At 48.7% G+C, this 21,447-nt stretch overlaps 2 protein-coding genes across 3 annotated transcripts in view; one reads left to right on the plus strand and one right to left on the minus strand.

The window, feature by feature from the left end:
• Positions 1 to 17,071, minus strand: part of LOC135056970 (zinc finger protein ZFP2-like) — a 76,511-nt gene extending 59,440 nt beyond the window's left edge. For both annotated transcript variants that reach the window (XM_063962771.1, XM_063962770.1), the window contains exon 1: positions 16,859 to 17,071. In XM_063962771.1, the coding sequence (XP_063818841.1) occupies positions 16,859 to 17,046 (188 nt within the window). In that variant the 5' untranslated portion in view covers positions 17,047 to 17,071. The remainder of the gene's footprint in view (positions 1 to 16,858) is intronic.
• Positions 17,072 to 17,177: 106 nt separating this feature from the next.
• The window catches only part of LOC135056987 (gastrula zinc finger protein XlCGF26.1-like), a 50,700-nt gene continuing 46,430 nt past the window's right edge, over positions 17,178 to 21,447 (plus strand). The window contains exon 1 of the mRNA XM_063962817.1: positions 17,178 to 17,283. The gene's annotated coding sequence lies outside the window, so the exon portion shown is untranslated. The remainder of the gene's footprint in view (positions 17,284 to 21,447) is intronic.

The raw sequence follows: 21,447 nt of genomic DNA on the forward strand, positions 1-21,447 counted from the left end.
GATCTCCAAGATTCTGCAGGGGATTTCTCAACCAGTGTGAGATTCAGTTTGAGCTACAACCTGGCAATTTTCCCAGTGACCGTACAAAAATTGCCTACATTATCTCTCTTCTCAGTGGCTCAGCCCTTGATTGGGCATCACCGTTATGGGAGAGGTCCGACACCCTGCTATCCTCCTACACTGCATTCGTGTCAACATTCAGGCGTATCTTCGACGAGCCAGGCCGGGTAACTTCAGCTTCATCTGAGATTCTCCGTTTACGCCAGGGATCACGTACTGTAGGACAATATCTTATACAGTTTCAGATCCTGGCATCCGAACTGGCATGGAACGACGAGGCCCTGTATGCTGCATTCTGGCATGGCTTATCTGAGCGTATTAAAGATGAGTTAGCTACCAGAGACTTACCTTCCAAGTTAGATGAGCTAATCTCACTCTGCACGAAAGTTGATTTACGTTTCAGAGAGAGAGCAACTGAGCGTGGAAGATCATCTGCTCCAAAATCTTCTGCTCCTCCTCCTCGCCAACTGTCACCATCTAAAGACGAGCCCATGCAAATTGGCCGTTCCCGTTTAACTCCTGCTGAGCGCCGAAGACGTCTCTCTGAGTCTCTTTGTCTTTACTGTGCAGCTCCGTCTCACACCATCAATGCCTGTCCCGAACGTCCGGGAAAACTCCAAACCCTAGCTCGCCCAGGAGAGGGCCGGCTAGGAGTAATGATCTCCTCTCCATCTCCTCATGATTGTAATCTCCCAGTGTCGCTCCAAATTGCTCAACGTTACCGGAACGTCATTGCCCTCCTTGATTCCGGAGCAGCTGGGAACTTTATTACCGAAGCCTATGTTAAACGGTGGTCCCTACCCACCGAGAGACTTCCTTCGTCCATTTCCTTAACTGCCGTGGATGGCAGCAAGATTTTTGATGCAGTTATTTCTCTAAGGACTCTACCAGTTCGTCTGAGAGTGGGAGTTCTTCATTCTGAATTTATTTCTTTTTTAGTGATTCCAAGAGCCACACATCCTGTGGTCCTGGGCCTTCCATGGCTCCGTCTTCACAATCCATCTATTGATTTGACGACTACGCAGATTCTGGCATGGGGTCCCTCCTGTGCTGAGACATGTTTGTTTAAAGTATTGCCTGTCTGTTCTTCCTCCCCCAGGTCGTCTGATGTTCCACCTCCTCCATATCAAGATTTCACGGATGTGTTCAGTAAAGCCTCTGCTGATATCCTTCCTCCTCATAGAGAATGGGACTGCCCGATTGATCTCATTCCAGGGAAGGTTCCACCTCGAGGCCGAACTTACCCGTTGTCTCTGCCTGAGACGCATTCCATGGAGAAATACATTAAAGAGAACCTAGCAAAGGGGTTCATTCGACCTTCCTCTTCTCCAGCCGGCGCAGGCTTCTTTTTCGTAAAGAAGAAAGATGGTGGTCTGCGGCCGTGCATTGACTACAGAGGTCTGGACGACATTACCATCAAGAACCGCTATCCACTACCCCTGATTACTGAGCTCTTTGATAGAGTCAGCGGAGCTACCATCTTTACAAAGCTGGACTTGAGAGGTGCATACAATCTCATCCGGATCCGTGAGGGTGACGAGTGGAAGACCGCCTTTAACACCCGTGACGGACATTATGAGTACCTCGTCATGCCCTTCGGATTGAGCAATGCTCCAGCTGTCTTCCAGCATTTTGTCAATGAGATCTTCAGAGACATTTTATACCGTCATGTCGTGGTATATCTAGATGATATCCTCATTTTTGCCAACAATTTAGAGGAACATCGTTTTTGGGTAAAAGAGGTTCTGTCCCGTCTCCGTGTCAATCATCTCTATTGCAAATTAGAGAAATGCGTCTTTGAAGTCAAGTCCATTCCGTTTCTAGGTTACATTGTGTCCGGTTCCGGACTAGAGATGGATCCTGAGAAACTACAAGCAATCCAGAATTGGCCGATACCCTTAACACTCAAAGGGGTCCAGAGGTTCTTAGGGTTCGCCAATTATTACAGAAAGTTTATACGAGACTTTTCCACCATTGTGGCGCCTATTACTGCTTTAACTAAGAAGGGTGCTAACCCGCCCAAGTGGTCTGAAGAAGCTACGCAAGCTTTTCATCTCTTAAAACAACGGTTCATCTCTGCACCAGTTCTGAAACAGCCAGACATCGACTCTCCTTTCATCTTAGAGGTGGATGCCTCCTCCGTTGGAGTAGGAGCGGTGTTATCTCAGAGGGCTAAAGATGGCCATTTACATCCTTGCAGTTTCTTCTCTCGGAAGTTCTCCCCAGCGGAGCGCAACTATGCCATTGGCGACCAGGAGTTGCTAGCCATCAAGCTCGCTCTAGAGGAGTGGAGATATCTGTTGGAGGGAGCTTCTCATTCAATCACCATACTTACAGACCACAAGAACCTTTTATATCTGAAAGGCGCACAATGTCTCAACCCTCGTCAGGCCAGATGGGCACTTTTCTTTTCCAGGTTCGACTTTAAACTCCAGTTCTGTCCGGGCTCTCAGAATCGCAAGGCCGATGCCCTTTCCCGCTCATGGGAGCAAGAAAATGAGTCAGAGTCTTCAGACAAGCATCCTATTATCAATCCGTTGGAATTCTCCACGGTAGGGATGGACTCTACGCCCTCACTAGGGAAAAGTTTTGTGAAGCCGGTACTGAGGAAGAAGCTCATGCATTGGGCCCATGCTTCCCGTTTTGCCGGACATACAGGTATCCAAAAAACCCTGGAGTTTATCTCTAGGTCCTATTGGTGGCCAACTCTGAGAAAGGACGTCATGGAGTTTATTGCATCTTGCCCAAAGTGTGCCCAACATAAAGTCTCCCGCCAGTCGCCTGCGGGGCAACTGGTTCCACTATCCATTCCCCGTCGACCATGGACCCATTTGTCGATGGATTTCATTACAGACTTACCCATGTGCAACAAGTTCAATACCATCTGGGTGGTAGTTGACCGGTTCACCAAGATGGCACACTTCATTCCTCTCACCGGTCTTCCGTCAGCTTCCAAGTTGGCTCAAGTGTTCATACAAGAGATCTTCCGACTCCACGGTCTGCCTGAAGAAATCTCAGATCGAGGAGTTCAATTCACAGCCAAATTCTGGCGAAGTTTATGTCAAGTCCTCCAAGTCAAACTAAAGTTTTCCACGGCTTACCATCCTCAGACCAATGGTCAAACTGAGAGGGTGAATCAGGACTTGGAGGCCTTCCTCCGCATCTATGTGTCTTCCTCTCAAGATGACTGGGTTCAGTTACTTCCCTGGGCCGAGTTCTGTCATAACAATCAGTATCATTCCTCATCTTCTTCAACACCATTCTTCACCAACTTTGGATTCCACCCTAAAGTCCCTGAATTCCAACCGCTCCCAGCAACTTCTGTTCCAGCAGTGGATATCACCTTGCATCAGTTTGCAAACAACTGGAAGAGTGTACGAGCAGCTCTGCTCAAGGCATCGTTCAGGTATAAGAAGTTTGCGGACAAGAAGCGTAGAGCGGTTCCTGCTCTCAAGGTGGGTGATCGGGTATGGTTATCCACAAAGAATTTGAGGTTAAGAGTCCCCAGTATGAAGTTTGCACCTCCCTACATTGGTCCTTTCAAAATTGAGCAAGTCATCAATCCTGTTGCTTACAGACTTCAGTTACCTCCCTTCTTAAAAATACCCAGGACATTCCATGTTTCCCTGTTGAAACCGCTGATCTTGAATCGGTTTCATTCCTCACTTCCTCCAACTCCGAAAGTCCAAACTCAACGAGGTGTTGAGTATGAAGTGGCCAAGATCCTGGACTCACGTCACCGTTACGGTCAACTACAGTATCTTATTGACTGGAAGGGTTACGGCCCTGAGGAACGCTCATGGACCAATGCTTCTGATGTCCATGCTCCTGCCTTGGTCCGGAGATTCCATTCCAAGTTTCCTCAAAAGCCAAAGAAGTGTCCCTGGGGCCACTCCTAAAGGGGGGGGGGGGGGTGCTGTCACGATCCGGGTATCTGGACGCCATTACTTACCCTTCAGATGCCTCCTAAGGCTGGCTCAGCGTTCCAGGACCGGATCCCATCTGTTATACTGATATCCACATTCCTGCCTTCTCTCCTGTCACTCTGAGACGCGGTCACCGCGGAGCCATGTTACATCCGGAATGGCGTCTCCCGCGGCCTCCGCCGCTGTCCCCGAGTTTCTGCATGCAGAGCGTCAGAGTGGTGATTACGTCAGCCGCGGCCTCCGCTGTGCCCGCGTGGTTTAGATGTGCACTTATCAGTCTGGCGTCTCCTGTCTCCTGTGGCCGGCGCCGCCATTGCTGTTTTAATTCCCACATGGATTACAAACCAAACTTCCCTCCGAGTGTCTGCATGGGCGCAGCCATCTTGGATTCTGTCATCTGTTCATTTCCACCAATCTGTTGTTTGCATTGTTAATCTGCATAATTGCCTAGCCAATCCCTTCCTTGCTGCAGGTATAAATATTCTGTGCCTGAGCAAGGAAGGCGTCAGTGCTTTGGTTGTCAAACCTAGTTCCAGTTTGTCTCTCTCCTGTGGTTGTTTTCCAGGTTCCAGCTCCTATCTCCACACTTCCACTAAAGAGACCTGCACCAGCATTCCACCTGCGGTGTAGCCTGACTCTCCTATCCATTTGGATTCATCTGCTTCCAGCTACAGATCCACCTGCTTTCAGCATCCAGCTTCCAGCAGAGGTCAGCTCTTCTTAAAGTGCCGGTACCCTTTTCTGCAGATTATCATTTATCACCGGCATTATTATTTCACCGCTCTCAAGCTCCAAACATCACATCATATTTCATCGCTCTCAAGCTACATTTATCATTTAACTGGTTCCAGCCAGTATCCACTCCGTGCCAACATCAGTCTGGTTCCAGCCAGTACCCACAGCAGCCGTTTTATCCACAGCAGCCCAGCTTTTCCTGGAACACCAGCTGGTACGATCCTGGGCTATCTCCATAGCTACAGTCGGGCCTGGTAAGGACTTTCCAACTAGAAGATTATAAGAACTATCTCACACTACCAGAGCCCTGTGGCCCTTGCCACCCTGTAGAACCCAGGAACTGTATTTATCCTCTGCTGATTTTTATGTTTTCTTTTACTGCTGCTGTGTTACGGAGTTTGTCATAAATAAACATCATTGACTTTTACCCTGGTTGTCGTGTTCACGCCTTCGGGCATTTCTTCTACATGTTACTTACATGTCTAGGGGTCTGATACAACCTCCCAGGTTCCGTTACATCTCAGCCCCTACAACTGAGGCTGCCTCCCGTCAGCTCAGGCCCTCAGTTGTGACACCCGACCCAACTGGAGACTGTGAAGGTCTGATAAATCCCTTAGCCAAGTTCTCCTGAATGTACTCTGCCATAGCCTGAGTCTCAGGACGTGACAGGGAGTACAACCTGCTCTTGGGAAGCTTAGCATTCGGCAACAAATCAATGGCACAGTCATAGGGGCGATGGGGAGGTAGTACCTCTGCAACTTTTTTGGAGAACACGTCCGCAAAATCTGCATAACACCCTGGCAATCCTGGCAAACTTAGCTGCGAGAGCCTGACTGGAAGGCTCAAGCAACTCCTGAAACAATCAGTACCCCAACTAAGAATCTCCCCAGAGACCCAGTCAAATTGAGGATTGTGGGCCCCTAACCAGGGTAAAGCCCAACACCAATGGGGCAAAAGTACAGACAGTCACATAAAAGGACAATTTTTCAGAGTGTGTGGCTCCAATAAACAAAGAAATCTGGCTAGTGCAAGAGGTAATTTTACCTTGGGATAATGGTTCCCCGTTTAACCCACAAATCTCAATTCCCAATGCCAAGGGTACTAAGGGAACAGAGTGTTTCAGGGCGAATTGGCGGTCCATAAAAACCCCGTTGGCCCCACTGTCCACAAAGGCCTCAGTCTTGACAGTTTGACCGAGGATCTTCAAGGTCACCGGAATGATAAAAGTCTTCTTGGGAAATTCTGACTTCTGGCCTGACAGGATATTTCCCATCACCCTCAGGCCCTGAAGTTTTCCGGCTTTTCTGGGCATGATACTACCACATGACCTTTATTCCCACAGTACAAACATAACCCCTGCTGTCTCCTCCGCGTCTTCTCATGCGAGGAGAGGAGGGTAGCCCCAATCTGCATTGGCTCCTCGGAAAATTCCTCAGAGTCTGAGGTTCCCTTGGGAAAGAAGGAAACCTCGGTCTCCCTTTCAAGCCTACGCTCTCTCAGCCGTCTATCCACCCGGATGGATAACTGCATGAGCTGATCCAAGCTATCAGGCAAGGGATATTGTACCAGTTGGTCTTTTATCTGGTTAGAAAGACCTCTTTGGTACTGGTGTCTCAGGGCTGGGTCATTCCACTGGGTATCATGGGCCAACCTCCGAAACTCCATACAGTAAACCTCAACTGGCCTTCGCCCTTGCTTAAGGATCGAAATCTGAGCCTCGGCTGAGGCCGTCTTGTCAGGGTCATCATACAACATGCCCAGTGCCGTAAAAAAAGCATCAACACTTTTAAGCGATGGACAGTCAGGCTGCAACCCATATGCCCAGACCTGTGGGTCTCCTTGTAGCAAGGAAATCACTATGCCCACCCGCTGAATCTCCGACCCAATAGACTGAGGCCTAAGCCGGAAGTAAAGCTTGCAGCTCTCCTTGAAACAAAAGAACTGCGAGCGAACTCCAGAAAAACGATCGGGGAGATTTACTTTCGGCTCCTTAACCCCTGAAGGTGCTGCTGCTGCGGGAGCTCCGCCAGCGGCCTGGGAGGTGTGCATTTTAATGGACAAATCATTAAATTGTCGAGTCAGGACCTGCACCTGATCGACCACCTGTTGCAACGTATTTTGAGGGGTATGCTCCATATTCCCACAAAATTTCAACAGGAGTATTAGGCTGCTGAATATGTTATGCACACCAGTGCCTGCAGGAATGTACTGGTGTCTGAACTGTTATGCACACCAGTGCCTGCAGGAATGTACTGGTGTCTGAACTGTTATGCACACCAGTGCCTGCAGGAATGTACTGGTGTCTGAACGGATAGGGATGCAAAACAAATGAACTCACAGACAGACTGGGGAATATGACATTACGTACACAGAAGGTGATAGGGTAACAAAATAAACACAAAGTGAACAGAGAAGCCCAGAGGCAAAGAAACTGGGTGTCTCCCTAATATTAGGAATGCTCAGATGGAAAAAGCAAGATGTTGTTTTAATACGTAGAGAACCCGAAATGCTGTTGCTAAGGGCAACAGCAAAACCCTAAAGGGTTACCAACGGGTGTGGCAGTAAACTCCTTGGTCAGAGATGGAATGATAGACACAAGGAGAGTCTCCACAATCCTAATCCTCACTTGCAGTGTACAGGTTCAGCTTACTGCCACTAAACTGACACCTGAACACCTTGCAGTGAGAAAGGATTTAGGCAGGCAAGTCTGAGAATACAGCCGCAAACTTGCTAAGTTCACAGAGTAGCAAAAGAACCCCAGCAAGTTAAACGACTGACTCCAGTCTTACTGCTAGGTCTGGATTGGCAGAGTGTAGTACCAAACCCCAAGGCCTATTTGCAGTAAGCAACAACAAATACAAAGCTACACAGTACTGGCTAACTTTCAGGAACTGACTAACCAACAAAGATTCAGCAGCATCTGCTTAACCTGAGAAGAGGGTTTTTAAAGCAGGTGCTGTCCACGCCCCACTCAGACCTCACAGACTGTGAGCACAAAAACCAGCACCGAATCCCCTGGTGCACAGAGCCTGTAACCACTGCACAGCAAAAGACCCGAACCGGAGTATCAGCTGCGCTCAGGTTACTCCGCTAGTACTTGTCTCCCGGTTGCCATGACGACGTGGCAGCACAGGGCAGGAGACCCTAACAGAATTCATTTCTTTCCAATCTGTCCGCTCGCGACCGGAAGTGACGTCTGTCCACATCCGGTAGATGGAACGCACGTTCCGGGTGTTGGTGGAACGCACAGACATCTTCCCCATACGGAATTTTTGGTTCATAGCAAGCTCATATACCATAGGAAAAAGTAATAGAGAATAGATTACTATATACGAATGGAATCCTTTTCCAAAGTCATATCTCCATAAATTATATACAAAAATGAATAAAAAAATCTTTATATGTTTTCCGTCATCCTATATTCTTTTTCAATTTATCAGTGTAAATGGCACATAGACGCATCTATTTATATGGAGGTTGGAATTGCATTTTCTGGGGACTCGTTACAACCGTAGGGTAATAATTTGCTGTTGTGTTATAAGAACCACTTCATTTCAAATTCAATATTGAGCCCCTTTGGGTCTAGGGTCCTCAATTCATATATTGGAGGTTATTCCGAATTGTTCGCTCGCAAGGCGATTTTAGCAGAGTTGCTCACGCTAAGCCGCCGCCTACTGGGAGTGAATCTTAGCATCTTAAAATTGCGAACGATGTATTCGCAATTTTGCGATTACAAACTTCTTAGCAGTTTCAGAGTAGCTCCAGACTTACTCGGCATCTGCGATCAGTTCAGTGCTTGTCGTTCCTGGTTTGACGTCACAAACACACCCAGCGTTCACCCAGACACTCCCCCGTTTCTCCAGCCACTCCTGCGTTTTTTCCGGAAACGGTAGCTTTTTTTCCCACACGCCCATAAAACGGCCTGTTTCCGCCCAGAAACACCCATTTCCTGTCAATCACACTACGATCGCCTGAGCGAAGAAAAAGCCGTGAGTAAAAATCCTAACTTCATAGCAAATTTACTTGGCGCAGTCGCAGTGCGGACATTGCGCATGCGCACTAAGCGGAAAATCGCTGCGATGCGATGAAATTTACCGAGCGAACAACTTATTGTTCGCATTTCTGCCTTTGCCAGCTGTATCTCACCATCATTTGTTCTCCAATTAGGGATAACAGCTTTTATTCGTTGGCTGGTATTCTACTGAATGCCACGTGCTACAGTGTGTTTGAGGTGTGAGCTGGTATGACACTCACCGTGGTTATAACATTAAATTCTTTCCTCAAAATTGTCCATCTCTCCTGGGCACAGTTTTCTAACTGAGGTCTGGAGGAGGGGCATAGAGGGAGGAGCCCGTTCACACCCAGTTTAAGTCTTTATAGTGTGCCCAAGCTCCTGCGGATCCGTCTATACCCCATGGTCCTTTTGGAGTCCCCAGCATCCTCTAGGACGTATGAGAAATATATATAGTCCTTGAGGTCCGGCACCCCTAACAATAGTAGCAATGGCCCAGGTGCCCTCTGTACTAAATAGTATATTGTCAGGTGTCACATCATATAAGCCAATGTTACGAGGCCCGTAGCCCAAAGGGGCAAAGGAGAGGCTACGGGCCCCGGAACATTGCTTGTTTGATGTGACACCTGACAATACACTTGTAACACTTCAAAAGACCTGCTTGAGTGGCGAAATATTTATATATCTATATTTCTACATGTGTATAATATATATTTATATAAATAATATATACACTTATATATATATATTTATATATATATATATATATATACACATACATACATACATACACATACAGTATATATATATATATATTTATTTATTATGTGTGATACTGGTTGCAAAAACATTTACATTTCTTGACAGAGCAGTCACAGTGTATATTTATTAAGCTCCCCCCTCCTCCTACATCAGGGCTGTGTACTACTGCAGCCAGCCAGACAGCCAGGCTTTTAGCCTATTAGCCCCCGGCCCCCAGTGCTGATACTGTGCCAGGCAGCCGCAGCACGAACCTACTTTTTTTGTGCGCATGCAGGGTTTTCTACTGAAGACGGGCCGCCAGAGACTCGAGACTCCCGCCTCTGGCTCCGTCCTCTCTGTTGCCGGGTGCGCGCGTGTGACGTCACATGCGCGAGCAACGTCATGACGTCACACACGCGATGTGCCGGCGTCCGCATCCCGGAAGCACAGTGAGCCTCGTCTAGTGCTGCTGGCAGCCTACAGCAGGTCACTTGCTGTCGGGGAGCCAGCAGAAGCGATCGCTGCAGAAGAACTGGGCTCATTAGCGCCCCCTAGAGCACAGCACCCGGGGCACGTGACCCCCTAGCCCCCCCCCCCTAGTTTCGGCCCTGGACGGGCTTCCGCAGGAGATAGGGCACTTTAAGAAAGCTTTGGACTATGGGTGTGCACTGGATCCTCCCTCTATGCCCCTCCTCCAGACCTCAGTTAGGGAAATTGTGCCCAGAGGAGATGGACAGTACGAGGAAGGATTTTTGTAAATCTAAGGGCGAGATCCATACCAGCCACACCAATCACACCATATCACTTGTGATAAACTTACCCAGTTAACAGTATGAACAACAACATAGCCACGGGTCAACCGAAAAACTATAACATAACCCTTATGAAAGCAATAACTATATACAAGTCTTGCAGAAGAAGTCCGCACTTGGGACGGGCACCCAGCATCCTCTACGGACTACGAGAAATAGATTTACCGGTAAGTAAAATCTTATTTTCTCTAACGTCCATGAGGATGCTGGGACTCCGTAAGGACCATGGGGATTATACCAAAGCTCCCAAATGGGCGAGAGAGTGCGGATGACTCTGCAGCACCGATTGAGAAAACAGGAGGTCCTTCTCAGCCAGGGTATCAAACTTATAGAACTTTGCAAAGGTGTCTGTCCCCGACCAAGTAGCTGCTCGGTACAACTGTAATGCTGAGACCCCTCGGGCAGCCGCCCAAGAAGAGCCCACTTTCCTAGTGGAGTGGGCCTTAACCGATTTTGATAACGGCAATCCTGCCGTAGAATGCGCCTGCTGAATCGTGTTACAGATCCAGCGAGCAATAGTCTGCTTTGAAGCAGGAGCGCTAACCTTGTTGGCCGCATACAGAACGAACAAAGCTTCAGTCTCCCTGATTCTAGCCGTTCTGGTCACATAAATCTTCAAAGCCCTGACTACATCCAGGGACTCGGAATCCTCCAAGTCCCGTGTAGCCACAGGCACGACAATAGGTTGGTTCACATGAAAAGATGAGACCACTTTTGGCAGAAAGTGAGGGCGAGTCCTCAACTCTGCCCTATCCACGTGAAAAACCAAGTATGGGCTTTTATGTGATAAAGCCGCTAATTCGGAAACACGTCTTGCCGAAGCTAACGCCAACAACATGACCACCTTCCACGTGAGGTATTTCAACTCCACAGTTTTGAGTGGTTCAAACCAAGGTGACTTGAGGAAACGTAACACCACGTTAAGATCCCAAGGCGCCACCGGAGGCACAAAGGGAGGCTGAATATGCAGCACCCCCTTCACAAAGGTCTGTACTTCAGGAATAGAGGCCAATTCTCTTTGAAAGAAAATGGATAAGGCCGAAATCTGGACCTTTATGGACCCTAATTTTAGGCCCAAAGTCACTCCTGTTTGAAGGAAGTGAAGTAGACGGACCAAATGGAACTCCTCCGTAGGAGCAGCTCTGGCCTCACACCAAGAAACATATTTCCGCCATATACGGTGATAATGTTTTAACGTCATGTCTTTCCTAGCCTTGATCAGGGTAGGAATGACTTCCTCCGGAATCCCTTTTTCCGCTAGGATCCGGCGTTCAACCGCCATGCCATCAAACGCAGCCGTGGTAAGTCTTGGAACAGACAGGGCCCCTGCCGCAGCAGGTCCTGCCTTAGAGGAAGAGGCCACGGATCCCCTGCGAGCAACTCTTGCAGCTCCGGATACCAAGTCCTCTGTGGCCAATCCGGAACAATGAGTATTGTTCTGACCCTGCTTCTTCTTATTATTCTCAACACCTTGGGTATGAGAGGAAGAGGAGGAAACGCATAGACCGATCTGAACACCCAAGGTGTCACCAGAGCGTCTACCTCTACCGCCTGAGGGTCCCTTGACCTGGCGCAATACCGCTTTAGCTTCTTGTTGAGAAAGGATGCCATCCTGTCGATTTGAGGCAGTCCCCAACGATCCGTGATCTGTGCGAAGACTTCTTGATGAAGTCCCCACTCTCCCGGATGCAGGTCGTGCCTGCTGAGGAAGTCCGCCTCCCAGTTGTCCACCCCCCGGGATGAACACCGCTGATAGCGCGCTTACATGGCCTTCCGCCCAGAGTAGAATCCTGGTCGCTTCTGCCATGGCCATTCTGCTCCTTGTTCCGCCTTGGCGGTTTATATGAGCCACTGCCGTGACATTGTCTGACTGAATCAGAACCAGTTTTCTCCGAAGTAATTCCTCCGCTTGACGCAGGGCGTTGTATATGGCCCTCAACTCCAGGACGTTGATGTGGAGACAAGACTCTAAGCTTGACCAGAGACCTTGGAAATTTCTTCCCAGTGTCACTGCTCCCCAGCCTCGGAGGCTTGCATCCGTGGTCACCAGGACCCAGTCCTGAATGCCGAACCTGCGACCTTCTAGTAGGTGAGCACTGTTCAGCCACCACAGAAGAGATACCTTGGTCCTGGGAGACAGGGTGATCCTTTGATGCATTTGTAAATGGGACCCGGACCACTTGTCCAAGAGGTCCCATTGAAAAGTCCTCGCATGGAACCTGCCGAAAGGGATGGCCTCGTAGGAAGCCACCATCTTCCCCAGGACCCGCGTGCACTGATGCATTGAAACTTTTTTTGGTTTTAATAGGTTCCTGACTATGGCTATGAGTTCCTGAACCTTTTCGATCGGAAGAAAAACCTTTTTCTGGTCTGTGTCTAGAATCAGCCCCAAAAAGGTCAGACGCGTTGTAGGGACTAGCTGGGACTTTGGTATATTGAGAATCCAGCCGTGTATCTGCAACGTCTTCATGGACAGAGACACGCTGTCCAGCAACCTCTCCCGAGATCTCTCCTTTATGAGGAGATCGTCCAAGTATGGGATAATTGTGACCCCCTGCCTGCACAGGAGCACTATTATTTCCGCCATTACCTTGGTGAAAATTCTCGGGGACGTGGAAAGCTCAAACGGCAACGTCTGAAATTGGTAGTGACAGTCCTGCACTGCAAATCTCAGGAACGCCTGATGCGGGGGGAATATCGGAACATGAACGTAAGCATCCTTTATGTCCAGGGACACCATCCAATCGCCCCCCCTCCAGGCTGGCGATGACCGCCCTGAGTGATTCCATGTAGAACTTGAACCTCTTCAAGTACAGGTTCAGAGATTTCAGGTTTAAAATGGGTCCGACCGAACCTTCCGGTTTCGGGACCACATACAGGGTTGAGTAATATCCCTCTCCTTGCTGGAGATGAGGAACTGTGACAATCACCTGTTGAATATACAATTTTTGGATTGCTGCCAACACTAGCTCCCTCTCTGACGGGGAAGCCGGCAGATCCGATTTGAAAAATCGGTGAGGAGGCAAGTCTTCGAATTTCAGCCTGTATACCTGATAAACAATCTCTAATGCCCAGGGATCCACCTGCGAGTGAACCCAGACGTGGCTGAAAAACCGAAGACGAGCCCCCACAAGATCTGCCTCCACTCGGGAAGCCCCAGCGTCATGCGGTGAACTTTGCAGACGCAGGGGAGGACTTCTGCTCTTGGGAACTAGCTCTGTGCAGCTTTTTTCCCCTGCCTTTCCCTCTGGTAACAAAGGATGATCCACGTACCTTCTTGTTTTATTGGAACGAAAGGACTGCATTTGATAATGAGGTGCCCTTTTTGTATGCTGCGTGGGGACATAAGGTAAGAAATTTGACTTACCAGCTGTAGCCATAGAGACAAGATCCGAGAGGCCGTCTTCAAACAACTCCACCCCTTTGTAAGGCAAGGACTCCATATGCCGCTTTGAATCGGCATCTCCCGTCCACTGTCGGGTCCACAAGAGCCGCCTAGCAGAAATAGACATAGCATTTATTCTGGAGTTTAATAAACAAATGTCTCTCTGAGCATCCCTCATATACAATGCAGCATCTCTGATATGCTCTATGGTCATATGAATGGCATCCCTATCTAAGGTGTCAATTTCCGTAGATAAGGAATCTGCCCATGCCACAACCGCACTACAAACCCAGGCCGACGCCATAGCCAGTCGAGCAATAGTACCGGAATGATTGTAAATGTGCTTTAAGGTAATTTCCTGCCTGCGATCAGCCGGTTCCTTGAGGGAAGCCGTATCCTGAGAAGGCAGTGCCACCTTTTTGGACAAACGTGTCAGCGCCTTGTCAACTTTTGGCGAAGATTCCCAGCGTATCCTATCAGTTTGTGGAAAAGGATACGCCATGAGAATCCTTTTGGGAACTTGTGGTCTCCTATCCGGAGATTCCCAAGCCTTTTCGCACAACTCACTTAATTCAAATGAGGATGGAAAAGTGACTTCAGGCTTTTTCCCTTTATACATGTGTACCCTCGTGTCAGGGACAGGGGGTTCTTCAGTAATATGCAAAACCTCTTTAATGGCAATAATCATGTACCGTATACCCTTTGCCACCTTCGGCTTTAATTTTGCATCTTCATAGTCGACACTAGAGTCAGTATCTGTGTTGGTATCTGTGTCATCGATCTGGGATATGGTGCGCTTCTGAGCCCCCGAAGGACCTGGTGCCCCAGGGACAGGCATGGACTGGCTCCCTGACTGATCCCTAGCTTCTGCCTTGTCTAACCTTTTATGCAATAGATTGACATTTGCATTCAAGACATTCAGCATATACACCCATTCCGGTGTCGGCGTTGCCGACGGCGAGCTGAAATTCAAGCACTCCCCCTCCACATTAAGCAAGCCTTCCTAGTCAAACATGTCGACACACGCGTACCGACACACTTCACACACACACACCCACACAGGGAACCCCTTTCCTGAAGACAGTATCCCTGTCAAGGCCCTTTGGAGAGACAGAGAGAGAGAGTATGCCAGCACACACCCCAGCGCAATGACCCTGGAGACCAACAAACCCATACACCTTACATACTCCAGTCACTGTAAGGGGGGGGGGGGTGCAGGGCGCGCCCCCCCCCCCCCCACCCTCTGCGCCCTGCACCCTTACAGTGACCGGAGTATGTAAGGTGTATGGGATCAATGACGCACAGCTGCAGTGCCGTGCGTTACCTCAGTGAAGCTCTGAAGGCTTCTGCCGCCTGACTTCTGTCTTCTGTACTTCTAGCTCTGTGAGGAGAACGGCGGCGCGGCTCCGGGGGTGGACGCCCAGTAAGAACCTGTGTTCACCCCCTATGGAGCTAATGGTGTCCAGTAGCCGAGGAAGCAGAGCCTATCTTTGACAAGAAGGTCTGCTCCTCTCTCCTCAGTCCCTCGATGCAGGGAGCCTGTTGCCAGCAGTGCTCCCTGTGAAAAATTAGTAAAAGGTAGAAAAAAAATCCAAACAAAAATGCTTCTAGGCAGAGAACTCTGGAGAGCTCTCTGCAGTGCACCCATCTTGCTCTGGGCACAGTGTAAAACTGAGGTCTGGAGGAGGGGCATAGAGGGAGGAGCCAGTGCACACCCAGAGTCCAAAGCTTTCTTAGAGTGCCCTATCTCCTGCGGAGCCCGTCTATTCCCCATGGTCCTTACGGAGTCCCAGCATCCTCAAGGACGTTAGAGAAAAGTGTAATAAGCGTCAGAGAGCGCTGTTTCCGGATAAGTGACTTTCTGTGTATAATACACACTAGATACTGAGACTTTCATTCCCCATTATAAGGGTGAGAGGCCGACTATCCGGTGACCCCTGGCCCCCGGCGAGATTTCCCAATAACTTGAAACCACAACGATCTTGGGCAAACTTGGTCACAGCTTTATTGAAAGCACACCAATACAGAATAAAATCGCAGGGCAAGGAAAGAATGAGTGAGCAAGGCTCTTATAACCATGTTCGTAAAAATGGGTAGAGGCCACATCCCGCCCCCCCCCCCTGGATACCTATGCGTGGAGGCGTGCTCAGCTCAACCTCGTGGGCACGCCGCATCCCGCCCCCCCGCCTACCAGTGTATGTGGGTGCGTTCGGACCAACCTAGTAGGCACGCAACATCTGCCCCACCTGGGGACCCCGATCCCATGTGCATACCACCTTGAACTGGCACGTAGCCCGTGCGACCCAACCATCCCAAGTCGGAACCAGGCGTGCGGCCTGGTGAATATGACTGGCCGTCTGCCATCCCCTTACGTAACATTCCATACCATGCCTTGCTCACCACTTTCCCCACGCCGCTCACAAATACTGTGACAATTTTTCGATCACCGCACTGATCGTACCCACATAACATTCCAGTAGTAACGCATTACCCAATAACAGCTCTTGCATATACCTCTTATTTAATGTTTTTGTTTTGTTTTTAAACGTGACCTCAACCACAACATTTTAAACACACATCACAATAAATTACCCCTCACCTGCTTACACCGCAATATGGTTCTACGCACAAGTAAGGCTTGGCATAGCCTCCGGCTGGGTAGGTGGGCAACCTTACCGGTAAGAAGTGCCTCCTCTCCCGCCTGCTGCTCCTTAAGAACGCTGCACCAGTATTGCCCCCCTGCCCGCGACCGCGCTGCCCCGCTGGCTACCCCAGGTGCCACAACGGGGATGAGCTCACTTGCCCGGCCCCCTGCCCTTCCCACCACCAGCCACGCACCCCCTCGCGGTCCTCCCCCTTAATCAGCTTCGGTCGCCATTTTGGCGTCCTTTGCCCCTATTACACAGAGTATAAATGTCACCATCACTCTCCTCCCTATACACATACATATTACACACATAGCACCCATTCATACATACATATATACTCACAGAGGGGTGTGCTGCCCTATCCTCACCCCTGCTACACAGCCCATGCTGCACCACAGGCTGCTCCAGCTGCACTATAACAAGGCAACAGATGCTGCTCCCCCTGTAGTACAGAACCTGACACCAGAGCTGCTCAGCCTATAAAATAATAATAATAATAATAATAATAATAATAATAATAATAATAATAATATCATTACCTGCTGCCAGACACATCAATGGCTGCTCTCTGCTCCTGCTGCCTTGTGGGAAAGATAGAAGGAAGGCGGAGCTCAGACCAGGGGAAAATGGCCGCCGCTCTTGACGTCACTACACGGCCCGTGAACCTATTGCTGCTGTCGGATTGATGTACAAGAAAATGGCCGCCGCCCTCCTCCACTGAGGACATCTATGGGTATACTAATAACAGAGGTTGGTGTGGCGGGGTGTTGTACGGGAGGGGCCAGTCACCAGGAAGCAGCCTGTACCAATCACGCCCTATTTCCGGACAGTGCGTTCCACCTTACTTCCGACCTGTGTGGTCCAACTGTCGGCCCATGCGTTCCACACACAGGAAGTGAGTTTTTTCAGGTCCCTTAGGCCACTTGGTTCTTGCATCTACCCTGCCAGTCTCCGTCAACATCAGGTAATGGCGTCTTACTATACAGGGTGAACAGTCTGTGGTGTCCTGTTGTTTTTATTGTTATACAGGAGGAGCAGCCTCTGGTGTCCTGTTATTATTATTATTATTATACAGGAGCGGCCTGTGGTGTCCTTTTATTATTATTATACAGGGGGAGCAGCCTGTGGGGTTGTTATTATTATTATACGGGAGGAGCGGCCTGTGGTGTCCTGCTAATATTCTTATTATTATACAGGAGGAGCAGCCTGTGGTGTCCTATTGTTATTATTATACTGGGGCAGTGGCCTGTGGTGCCCTGTTATTATTGTTATTATTATTATACAGAGGGAGCGTCCTGTAGTGTCCTGTTGTTATTATTCTTATGCAGGTGGAGCGTCCTATGTTTCTTCTTCTCCTTCTCCCTCCTACCCCCTGTTATTATTATTACACAGGGGGAGCAGCCAGTGGTGTCCTGTTGTTATTAGTATTATTATACAGGGGGAGAAGCCTGTGGTGTCCTGTTGTTATTAATACAGGGGGAGCAGCCTGTGGTGTCCTGTTGTTGTTATTATTATTATTATTATTATTATTATTATACAGGGGGAGCAGCCTGTGGTGTCCTGTTATTATTAATATTATTTTCTGCAGCGGGGTACACTGGTATTCCACAAGGAATAACATCGGGGTGTAGAGTTGGATCTTGAGTCGAGGCACCAACAGGCTAAAAGCTTTGACTGTTCCCAAGATGCTCAGCGCCGCCTCCTATACAACCCCGCCTCCATGCACAGGAGCTCAGTTTGTAAGTGGGTGCCCTGCAGCTAGCAGGACACTAACAGGTAGAAGAGCTTTTTAAGAAGAAATTGAAGACTTCAAGGGCCGCATCAGAGGCACTCTTAGTGCTAGATGTCAGTCAGACATCTCCTGCTGCAGCTCCATCTCCTCCCCCAGCAGCTCTGTATACTCCCGCGTTCCCTGGTTGTCGGGTACTTACAGCGGAAACTCACCCAGGGCACACACACACTGGCCGAAGCTCTCCAGGATTGCATGGACGCACCTACTAGGGACCCGCCAAAATCGCGATCCGCCGCAGCTATTAGGAGGCCGGCCGTGCGCGCTGGCATTGATATTGTGTTGGTACAGGGACCCCACTAGACCACCAGGGCAAGGGCACAGGTCGGGTTACCTCAGGTACCCGTTTATTAAGACCCACAGTACCTGGTGAGGAAGTCCAGCAAGGGGAGAAGGCTCTGACCTGTAGCCCCTCCCCCTCCCCCAGCCCCTTTAGAGTAAATGTTCCCGCCATGGAGCTGCATCTTTCTGTCTCCCTCACTCTCTGTCAGCGTTTGGGCGCCATTACACACAGCTGCGCTGTTCTTGGGACTGCTGGGCGATGCCTCCTCTGTAATGCCGCCTGCATCATCAGCGCTGTGCTTCTACAGGACACTTAAGTATTCTACATGTCGTTGAGACAGTGTTAGTTAAGAACAAGAAAGTACAGACAACAAATAAGCAGGTGCGCGGCCAACAGCAGCAGGTAGGAGGAAGGTCAGTTCCTCAAAAACTAAATGGTAGAAAAGAGAATGGGTACCAGCGCTGGCTGAATGAGGTCGAGTTGGTATACTATCAACAATAATAAAAATAATAATAATAATAATAATCACATTAATATTTATAATGATAATAATAATAATACTGCGGATGGTTTGTTCTATGTAAAAAGGTAACAATTTAATAACATCTCATGTAAGACAATGCTAAAAGAAAAGGAATTCCTCTTGCCACTAGGTGGCGATAAAAACTTGGATATAGCTTATCTGGACAAAATTCATAAGTTTCACATTCTCCTATATTGAAGTATGTCCAATCCTAAAGGCTAGGACAGCCTCCCTCTGTGCATTCACTGTACTGGGTGGATATTTGTGTAAGAAAAAAACTGTGTTCCCTAATGCACACCGAGTGAATAATGTTACTATATAATAATAGTCAGATAATACGGAGATCTTAGTTGCGTATATCTGCAGATATAGGGTTAAGCCCCCAGGCCGATCGACAAGGCTTCTCCGTCACTGGGGGTCCCTAATGCTAGGTATGGGCCTGGGGTGCAGGACCCCACAATGTCGGCACAGGTCGGCCACCCCAGGTCAGCACACAGGTGAAAATTAATAGGGGTTAATAAGAAGCACAGAAGTGCTATGTAAGTGGTGTGATTAAAATAATATATACAAAGTGATAGGAAAAATAATAAGTGTTAATAAAGTGTTAGGGTGTGCCGACCTGCAGCAGCCCAGCAACACCGACACAGGGGCCACTGCACCCCACACCCACCCCATAAATAATTACATATATATATCTGGGTTAAATTCCCAGTGTAAGGCCACATGGTAATGGCACCTACAGCATCTGAGAGCCAGCTTACCCGTGGATACCCCTGACTTCCCCTATGGCACTACTAGAATCAGCAATCCCTCCTAATGCTGACCCATTTGTGCCTCTCTATATACAATACACAAGGTGGAAAGCTGCTCAATCAGATTGTAATGTCACTCAGGTGCTAAAAGGGGAGGGGTAATTCTGTGTAAGAAAAAAACTGTGTTCCCTAATGCACACCGAGTGAATAATGTTACTATATAATAATAGTCAGATAATACGGAGATCTTAGTTGCGTATATCTGCAGATATAGGGTTAAGCCCCCAGGCCGATCGACAAGGCTTCTCCGTCACTGGGGGTCCCTAATGCTAGGTATGGGCCTGGGGTGCAGGACCCCACAATGTCGGCACAGGTCGGCCACCCCAGGTCAGCACACAGGTGAAAATTAATAGGGGTTAATAAGAAGCACAGAAGTGCTATGTAAGTGGTGTGATTAAAATAATATATACAAAGTGATAGGAAAAATAATAAGTGTTAATAAAGTGTTAGGGTGTGCCGACCTGCAGCAGCCCAGCAACACCGACACAGGGGCCACTGCACCCCACACCCACCCCATAAATAATTACATATATATATATCTGGGTTAAATTCCCAGTGTAAGGCCACATGGTAATGGCACCTACAGCATCTGAGAGCCAGCTTACCCATATATCTGCAGATATACGCAACTAAGATCTCCGTATTATCTGACTATTATTATATAGTAACATTATTCACTCGGTGTGCATTAGGGAACACAGTTTTTTTCTCACACAGAATTACCCCTCCCCTTTTAGCACCTGAGTGACATTACAATCTGATTGAGCAGCTTTCCACCTTGTGTACTGGGTGGATATTTACCAGATCCCCTTGTTGAAGTGCATCAGCCTTGGAACAAGTCCGTGATGTAGCTGTAGGGGTTTAGCCAGTTGATGAAGAAATCCAGTGATGGGAGAAAGTCCAAATTGTGCCAAGGAGGACACGGCTTTTGCGGGCCGGTTGGGAGAACGGAGTCCAGATAGAGCAGATAAATTTAGATCCAGATAGGAAGGGCTCAACGCGTTTCACTGGTATATTCCAGCTTCCTCAGGAGCATATAATTCATAAGTGTAGGGTACTCTATTTATACCCTTACTAATAAGTCCATTGGTGTCACCTGTTTAGGTAATTACTAATGCATAGAAACAAACCATCCAAAATACTGCAAGGACCATTCAGTCCAGAATGCACATTAAAAATCTGATCAGAAATCATATTAAACTTGAAAAACGAGTCTAAATACCTCTTTTAAGCACATAAAAAGTATATAAGATAGTACCGATCATGTGACACGTATCGTCACATGATCGGCAAAAAGGCAGTCCTATTGGTCCATATACATGTCATTCAATGTTCATTTAGGGAGCGTCCACGTGACGCGCGTCATCACGTCACGTGGGCGCAACCCACTACTGAGTTCCCCTTCATAGAGGAGCCCCGGAAGTATCCAAGGTCTCTTTACTTGTGGAGACCTAGGGGAACTCCTTCTCCGTATACCAATGTTACTTGACGGGCGCGTCCGCGTGACGCGCATCATCGCGTCACGTGATCGCAGCCTGCTTGTAGGTTCCCCTTCCAAGTAGAGACCCGGAAGTCCACAGGGTCTCTTAGTATGTTGGACACTTCGTCCTATGTCTCCCCCATGTATCGGCTCCCGTACCGCACGGTTGCTATGGAGACCGGCATAACACTTTGGATCCCCTGAATTCATATATGGTTAGCAGGTTACAATTTGATCAACA

Source organism: Pseudophryne corroboree, chromosome 3, assembly GCF_028390025.1.
Source record: "Pseudophryne corroboree isolate aPseCor3 chromosome 3, aPseCor3.hap2, whole genome shotgun sequence".
NCBI classification, from domain to species: Eukaryota; Metazoa; Chordata; class Amphibia; order Anura; family Myobatrachidae; genus Pseudophryne; species Pseudophryne corroboree.